Source organism: Microtus pennsylvanicus, chromosome 2, assembly GCF_037038515.1.
Source record: "Microtus pennsylvanicus isolate mMicPen1 chromosome 2, mMicPen1.hap1, whole genome shotgun sequence".
NCBI lineage: Eukaryota > Metazoa > Chordata > Mammalia > Rodentia > Cricetidae > Microtus > Microtus pennsylvanicus.
This window is the reverse complement of record NC_134580.1, coordinates 68,842,853-68,851,673: the sequence shown is the minus strand read 5'-3', so window position 1 is coordinate 68,851,673 and position 8,821 is coordinate 68,842,853. Positions and strand designations below refer to the sequence as shown.

Sequence of the window (8,821 nt, the reverse complement as noted above, 5' to 3'; positions counted from 1 at the left end):
TTCACTGATGCTTAACCATCGAGATTCTTTCTTTCCTTTTTTTGGTTCTGAATTTTCTTGAGCTTGAATTTGGAAGGACTGTTTCCGAGAGGAGCCTGGACAAAAATGCTCACTTCCGGCGAAGGGGTGTTGGCGGGAGCTCTCTGATCCAGGACGGAGGCGAAGAAGATGCTCTTGGGAAAGACTCTGCCACTCCGTGAGTGACCTGCGATGTCTGCGACCCTCAGTCCTGGATTAGATGGCCCCTGCGTTTCCTAGTCAACGCCTTTCCCCCACATTCCTTTTTCTCTCGAGCCTGGGATCCTGCTCCAGTCTGGGGCTTAACACCCTGTCAGGAGCTGGGGTAGAGCCTTGCTTATCCCTCGGACTCCTGAGGCATAGCTGACCTTGCACTTTCCTCCTGCGTCTTTTCCCAACCCCACGCCCTCGTGGGCCGCTCCTTTCACTGCCTTCCCATCTCCCTGCAGCCCCCGAGCCGCGCCTGGGCCAGGACTCAGGATGGAGCCCATCTGGAGAAGGCTTTGCTCAGGGCCTCAAAGACTTGCCACCTGGCACGAGACGTGCCATACTTGCTCTCAGGAGCCTCCCCCAGGGCTTGGCCTTGGGCCCCTCCCGCGCCAGGAAACACCACTTAGGGGTCTGGTGTGTCGGAGAGCCCCTGCAGCTCGGACTGTATTGGGGACCTCTGGAAGTGGACTCTGGCTTGGAAGAGAAGGGCGAGGGAGTGAAGCCACCGCACGAAGAGGTATTGAAGAATAGGACGTCGTCTCCGGTCTGAAAGTTTGGGGGAGGGTCAGACACATCCGAACAGCTCTTCCAGTTCGTTAGAAGCATGATATTTAAAGCCTGGGAAGTCGTTTTTGTCCCTTCACTGCCTTACTTTACCTAAGCTGCAGTAACTAAAGAATGGAAATGCAAAAGGTTGTGAGCCGAATTCCTAGGGTGTCCACAATGACAAAGGTCAGAAGCTAAAGTTACCAGGATCAGATTTGAGCTTCGTCAACTAGTTAGCGAAGTGACATGCCTCATGTTACTAGCCTGTAAAAGAAAGCAGCAGCTGTTACAAACGTGATTTGGAAAACTGGAGGAAATGATGCAAGTAAAGGGTGGATAGTAAGGATTGTTTAAAACGATTGTTGCTTTTCGCTGAGCGTGGTGGCGCACGTTGTTAATCCCCTCACGCCTTGCTCTCTGCCCCCAAAAGGATTACAAAAGAGCTTTCATTATCTTATTCCAGGAACTGTCACTAGGCTGGTGGGGAGCCATATGTACCTGGAAGCAGAGTTCAGCTTGGGTCAGGTAAGTTATACAAATGTGCGTACACACTAAACTTGGGCTAGAACCTGAAGCCAATTCTAGTTGTCTCCCAGGGGTCCTTTCCTGTGTGTCCTTCCAAAGACTTGGGGAAGAGGACCTGTTGAGCCAGCTCTTGCTCTGTTTTGCAGCTTGGTGCAACAAGCTGGCCTGCAGAGTGATGGAAACGTGTCCTTGGTCTGGATCAATGGGAAGCTTCACCTGCAGGTGTACCAGATTGTGTTCCCAGGCTCTGAGTTGCTGCTTTGCCCACAGTCTCCCTCCAAGAACCTAAGTGTCATGCACCCCAGGCTAGAGGAAGAAGCAACTGCAGTGGTGGTGGCAGAAGAGGAGTCTGCTAGACAAGAAGAAGTGGCCTTCCCCCAACAAGATGCAGCAGAGTCTTGGGCAGGTGTGTGCTCAGTACACCCCTCTTCAAGGTCATGTTGGTCAAGGTCCTTTGGGCTGCAGGGGACCCTGTCTCAAAACAGACGCCAAGGGCTGGACACAGCTAAGTTAGGAAAGTCCTTATGTACAATCATGAGAGCGAAACTTGGGGTCCCAGCATCTGTGGAAAAGCTGATTGTGGGGCCTGGAGAACTGGCTCAGCGGGTAAGAGTGCCGGCCACTGTGGCTACTCTGCCCAGAACCCACCTGGCAGTTCACAACTTCCTGTAACTCCAGTTCCAGGGGATGTGGCATCCTCACACTGACTCACATGCAGGCAGAACCCCAATGTGCATATTTTAAAAAGCACACATGTCTGTAAAACTAAATGTTAGGTGAGAAGGGACCAACAGCTGACACAGGTATTCCCTGGGGCTCTGGGCTGAGCACCAGCTTAGGAGGCACCTGACATAGGTCTGCAGGTTTCCACACATACACAAAGCCATGTTTAAATGCCCACTTCCAGTCTGTCACAAAACTGTTTGTGATAGGAAAGAGTGTGTGTCTCAGCCTAGTAAAGGACAACAGTAAAATCACAGTGGCCTTGAAGTGTGGCTCTGTGGTAGAATGCTTGTGCCATGTGAGAGGCACTGTGCTCAATCTCTAGGTCTCCCAAAAGAGAAAGAGAAAAGGGAAAAGGAAAGAAAACCTGGTAAAAGGATGTGGCCAAGGGCTAAGGATATAGGTCCATGATAGTGCACTTGCCCCTCATGATCAAGGAATCAAGTTCAGCCCCCAGTAAGAAGAAAAAAAGCTCTGATTTTAAATAGGCCTAGGATGCGACTCAGTGGCAGAGTCCTACATACATGGAGCCCTGGGGGCAGCATGATATTAGAAAGTAGAACGTAGGGTTGTGTGAGGGCCTTGAGGGCATAATGGTTTTGGTTTTGTCTTTTACATGTATTTGCGTGTGTGAGAGCATGCAGAGTTGCCACAGTGCCTAGCTATTCAGGTCAGGGGACAGCTTTCTTTCTTTTTTTTTTGGGGGGGGGGGGGTTCAAGACAAGGTTTCTCTGTGGCTTTGGAGCCTGTCCTCGAACTAGCTCTTAGAGACCAAGCTGGCCTCGAACTCACAGAGATCTGCCTGCCTCTTCTCCCAAGTGCTGGAATTAAAGGCATGCACCACCAGTGCTCGGTTAAGAGGACAACTTTCAGGCTTTGGGTTCTCTCTTTCCACCAGTGAAGGACTTGAGGGTCAAACTCAGGTCACAGCAGTAGGCAGTAAGCAATAGCCACTGAGGTAGCTCACTGACCTAGGAGTTTGTGGACAGTCGACATAGTTTGGGGCTGTAAACTGTCATTTTATGCTTTCAGTTGGAACATGGTAATTCTTCCTTGCAATGTACAGATTTTTGTGTATTCTTTAGAGTTTCTTGGAGCTGGGCAGTATGTGCACTACTTTAATCCCAGCACTCTGGAGGCAGACAGGCAGATAGAGTTCGAGACCAACCTGGTCTACCAAGCGAGTCCCAGGACAGTCAGGGCTACACAGAGAAACCCTGTATTGGGGGGCAGGGAGGGGAGAGAAGGATACCACATCAGCAAAAAAATGGTGGCACACACCTTTAATCCCAGCTCTTAGGAGGCAAAGGCAGGTGGAGCTCAGTGAGTTCGAGACCAGCCTGGTCTACAAAACCAAGTCCAGGACAGACAGACAGGGTTGTTACACAGAGAAACCCTGTCTTGAAAAACTTGAAAATAAATAAATAAATGAATAAATAAATTAAATAATTTGTGGGTAACTTACACTACAAAGAATATTTCAAAGACTAGTCATGGGATTGGGAAAATATTTGCTAACTCTTTATCTAATAAAGAGCTAATACCTAGAATATATAAAAACTCAAAACTGAATGGTAGCGCCTGGAAAGATTCTTCAGCAGTTAAGAGCACTGGCTGCTCTTCCAGAGGACCCAGGTTCAATACCCAGTACCCACATGGCAGCTCACAATGGTCTGTAACTCCAGTTCCAGGGGACCTGACACCCTCAGTCTCAAAAATAGCCCTCCACAAAGAAAGAAAGGAAGGAAGTTTCCTGGAATGATGTGGTTTTATTGATGAAGTTAGGAAACTATACAAAGCTTCTCATTTATTTGTTTCTTGGCATTGTTATACATTTAAAAACTAAAATTTCTCATGGCTATTTTGTTTTTTGGGGGGTGGTTGAGACAGGGTTTCTCTGTGTAGCCCTGGCTGTCCTGGAACTCACTCTGTAGACCAGACTGACTGACCTCGAACTCACAAAGATCCGTCTGCCTCTGCCTCCTGAGTGCTGGGATTAAAGGTGTGTGCCACCACTGCCTAGTCATTGTTAGGACATTTTTATTTCTTTTTTTTTCTTTCCCATATTTTCTTTTTTTTTAATTTATTTATTTATTAAAGATTTCTGCCTCCTCCCCGCCACTGCCTCCCACTTCCCTCCCCCTCCCCCGATCAAGTCCCCCTCCCTCCTCAGCCCGAAGAGCAATCAGGGTTCCCTGACCTGTGGGAAGTCCAAGGACCACCCACCTCCATCCAGGTCTAGTAAGGTGAGCATCCAAACTGCCTAGGCTCCCTCAAAGCCAGTACGTGCAGTAGGATCAAAAACCCATTGCCATTGTTCTTGAGTTCTCAGTAGTCCTCATTGTTCACTATGTTCAGTGAGTCCGGTTTTATCCCATGTTTTTTCAGACCCAGGCCAGCTGGCCTTGGTGAGTTCCCGATAGAACATCCCCATTGTCTCAGTGTGTGGGTGCACCCCTGGCTGTCCTGAGTTCCTTGCTCGTGCTCTCTCTCCTTCTGCTCCTGATTTGGACCTTGAGATTTCAGTCCGGTGCTCCAATGTGGGTCTCTGTCTCTGTCTCCTTTTATCGCCTGATGAAGGTTAATATTCAGGAGGATGCCTATATGTTTTTCTTTGGGTTCACCTTCTTATTTAGCTTTTCTAGGATCGAGAATTATAGGCTCAATGTCCTTTATTTATGGCTAGAAACCAAATATGAGTGAGTACATCCCATGTTCCTCTTTCTGGGTCTGGCTTACCTCACTCAGAATAGTGTTTTCTATTTCCATCCATTTGTATGCAAAATTCAAGAAGTCCTTGTTTTTTACTGCTGAGTAGTACTCTAATATGTATATATTCCATACTTTCTTCATCCATTCTTCCATTGAAGGACATCTAGGTTGTTTCCAGGTTCTGGCTATTACAAACAATGCTGCTATGAACATAGTTGAGCATATACTTTTGTTGTATGATAGGGCCTCTCTTGGGTATATTCCTAAGAGTGGTATTGCTGGGTCCAGGGTAGGTTAATCCCGAATTTCCTGAGAAACCGCCACACTGCTTTCCAGAGTGGTTGTACAAGTTTGCATTCCCACCAGCAATGGATGAGTGTACCCCTTTCTCCACAACCTCTCCAGAAAAGGCTATCATTGGTGCTTTTTATTTTAGCCATTCTGACAGGTGTAAGATGGTATCTTAAAGTTGTCTTGATTTGCATTTCCCTGATCGCTAAGGAAGTTGAGCATGACCTTAAATGTCTTTTGGCCATTTGAAGTTCTTCTGTTGAGAATTCTCTGTTCAGCTCAGTGCCCCATTTTATAATTGGGTTAATTAGCCTTTTACGGTTTAGTTTCTTGAGTTCTTTATATATTTTGGAGATCAGACCTTTGTCAGTTGCGGGGTTCGTGAAGATCTCCCAGTCAGTGGGTTGCCTTTTTGTCTTAGTGACAGTGTCCTTTGCTTTACAGAAGCTTCTCAGCCTCAGGAGGTCCCATTTATTCAATGATGCCTTTAGTGTCTGTGCTGCTGGGGTTATACGTAGGAAGTGGTCTCCTGTGCCCATGTGCTGTAGAGTACTTCCCACTTCCTCTTCAATCAGGTTCAGTGTGTTCAGACTGATATTGAGGTCTTTAATCCATTTGGACTTGAGTTTTGTGCATGGTGATAGATGTGGATCTATTTTCATTCTTCTACAGGTTGACATCCAGTTTTGCCAGCACAATTTGTTGAAGATGCTCTCTTTTTTCCATTGTATACTTTTAGCTCCTTTATCAAAAATCAGGTGTTCATAGGTTTGTGGATTAAAGTCAGGGTCTTTTATTCGATTCCATTGGTCGACTTCTCTGTTTTTATGCCATTACCAAGCTGTTTTCAATATTGTAGCTCTGTAATAGAGTTTGAAGGCAGGAATGGTAATGCCTCCAGACGATTCTTTATTGTATAAGATTGTTTTGGCTATCCTGGGTTTTTTGTTGATTAAAGTTGATTATTTTCTTCTCCAGATCTGTGAAGAATTTTGATGGGATTTTGATGGGGATTGCATTGAATAGGACATTTTTATTTCATGGGTTCTTTGTGCATGGGTATTTTGCCTAAGTCTGTGTAGCACATTGTATCATGCTTGAGGAGTCCAGAAGAGGGTGCTGGATCCCATAGGAACTAGACTTACAGGTGGTTGTTAGCCACCTTGCGGGTGATGAGAGTGGAATCCTAGTCCCCTGGAAAAGCAGTGTTCTTCACTGCTCAGTCATCCCTCCAACCTCACCTTGCTTCCTCCTGTTTCCTAGTACTGGTCTCCTTCATCTTCCCAAACAGTATCCTTCTACTCTTGTGTTGTATCCCAGAGCTGGGGCAGGGTTTTCGTTTTACATATGAACTCAGGCCGGGAGATGTGAGGGTCCAATCCCAGGTCGTGTCTCCAGTGGAGAAGAAAAGGCCCTTACTCTGGAGTGGCCTTTCTCTAGAGATTAACCAGATGGGCTTCCCTAGAAGTGTTTGAGACTGGACAGGAAAGAGAAAGAGTAGTTCCTGGTCCAGGGAAGATACATGTGTAGGTTTTTCCACCGAAGACTAGGTGCTGGCCCAGCAAAAGAAAACGTGGAGTATGTAATTCCCCAGTAATAAATACTATTCGCTACCAAGCTTGGCTGACCCTTGAACCCCATCCTTTTCCTCAGATCCTGGTCATGAGTCACTCCATAGTGTCCAAGGAGAAAACATGGTAAGTTCTGAACCCGTGGCCCAAATCCGAGATCAGCCTCTCAAGGATAGCCAGCCCCTTGGCCTGTTGCTTCAAGATGACAGCATGGATAAAGATGGCCTGCCACAGACACCACCTGAACCTCAGGGCATCTCAGCTGCCCAGAAGAGCCCAGAGAGCAAGGACACCAGTTTATTAACTCCCAGAGGGACCCAGGTGCAAACCTTCCCAGCCGAGAAGTTCCATGTCCTCAGCAGTGGATGCCTGTTCACAGTGCAGATCTCAGAGCCCAGAACCCAGCTCCCTAGCTTCCCTGTACTGCAGTGTAGCCCTCCTGACCCGGTAGGAGACTCCTCAAAGCAGGGGCGACGATACCGGTGTGGGGAGTGTGGGAAGGCATTCCTGCAGCTGTGCCACCTCAGGAAACATGCATTTGTGCACACGGACCACAAGCCCTTCCTGTGCGCCGAGTGTGGCAAGAGTTACAGCTCCGGGGAAAGCTTCAAAGCCCACATGCTGGGCCATCGAGGGGTGAGGCCCTTCCCTTGCTCACAGTGTGACAAGGCTTATGGTACCCGCAGGGACCTCAGAGAGCATCAGCTGGTCCATTCAGGTGCCCGACCCTTCGTTTGTGAGCTGTGTGGCAAAGCCTTTGCTCGCCGGCCTTCCCTGCGGCTACACCAGAAGACCCACCAGATGCCAGATGCCCCTTCCCCGTGCCCATGCCCAGTGTGTGGGCAGCTCTTGGCCACCCAGGGTTCACTGCGGAACCACATGAGGCTCCACACTGGGGAAAAACCCTTCCTGTGCCCACACTGTGGCCGAGCATTCCGCCAGCGGGGCAACCTCCGAGGACACTTGAGGCTGCACACAGGGGAGCGTCCTTACCGATGCCCACACTGTGCCAGTACTTTCCCCCAGCTTCCCGAGCTGCGGCGCCATCTCATCTCCCACACTGGTGAGGCCTACCTGTGCCCAGTGTGTGGGAAGGCCCTCCGAGACCCACATACACTGCGTGCTCATGAGCGCCTCCACTCAGGCGAGAGGCCCTTTCAGTGCCCCCAATGTGACCGAGCTTACACACTGGCCACCAAGCTCCGCCGTCACCTCAAGTCTCACATGACAGATAAGCCCTACCAATGCCCTATCTGTGGCATGGGCTATGCCCTCCCTCAAAGCCTCAAGCGGCACCAGCTCAGTCACCAGCATGGGGTTTCCTCCAGCCCTTTTCTGCCTCCCGCTGCCTCTGAGTCCACCGCGGTGCTCCTAAAAGGTGAGCCAGAGCAGCTGGACGTGTGCAGCCAACAGGAAGTGCCCCCAAGTGGGGGTGTTGTGGAGGTCAGCATCCCTGAGAACCAGCAAAAGTGCTCTGTAGTACCCGAGGGGCCAGCCTCGTGCTGACCCACGAGGATATGGGCTTTAGTGGCTGGGCCGACGTGGTGGTGGAGGTAGAGGCAGGCACCTGACACCTTCCTCGTGTCCACCCCCACCCCTACAAGAGCTCTCCATAAATACTGTTGTAGCAGATTGTGTCTGTATGTCATTCTCTTTGGGTCTCCTCTAGATGCAGGAACCAAGTTGACTGGCTCTTAGGGTTGGGAAAGCTCAGCTATCAAACCACATGTCACACGTCCTCTGGAGTTCAGGTTTTAGTTAGTTTTGACTGCTTTTCACGGCATCTAAAAGAGGGGTTCCCAAGCTGTGGGTCATGACCCCTTTCACATACTTAGACCTAATAAGACTATTGTAAATCACATACTTAAAATTCATAGATGTAGCAAATTTACAGTTATGATGAAATAGCAATAAAAAGGATTTTATGGTTAGGGGTCACCACAGCTCTAAAAGGTTGAAATGTGGGCACTGGAGAGATGGCTCAGAGGTTAAGAGCACCTGCTCCTCTTCCAGAGGTCCTGAGTTCAGTTCCCAGCAACCACATGGTGGCTCACAACCATCTGTAATGAGATCTGGTGCCCTCTTCCAGTGTGCAGGCATACATGGAGGCAGAACATTATATATATAAAGTGTGGGTAGGAAGGCTGAGAGCCACCGGTCTAAGGGCTGTGAAAGCTGAAGGCAATAAACAGTGTGGGTCATGGGTTGGGTGGATTTGTGCACTT

General features: G+C 48.9%; 1 protein-coding gene across 1 annotated transcript; it reads left to right on the top strand.

The window, feature by feature from the left end:
• Window positions 1-41: 41 nt before the first annotated feature.
• Window positions 42-8,228, top strand: Znf408 (zinc finger protein 408). Its single transcript, XM_075961379.1, is given in 6 exon segments — window positions 42-196; window positions 468-745; window positions 1,238-1,299; window positions 1,446-1,705; window positions 6,679-8,088; window positions 8,091-8,228. Coding segments are annotated over 6 exon segments (2,115 nt in total). The 5' UTR covers window positions 42-168; the 3' UTR covers window positions 8,168-8,228.
• Window positions 8,229-8,821: the final 593 nt, after the last annotated feature.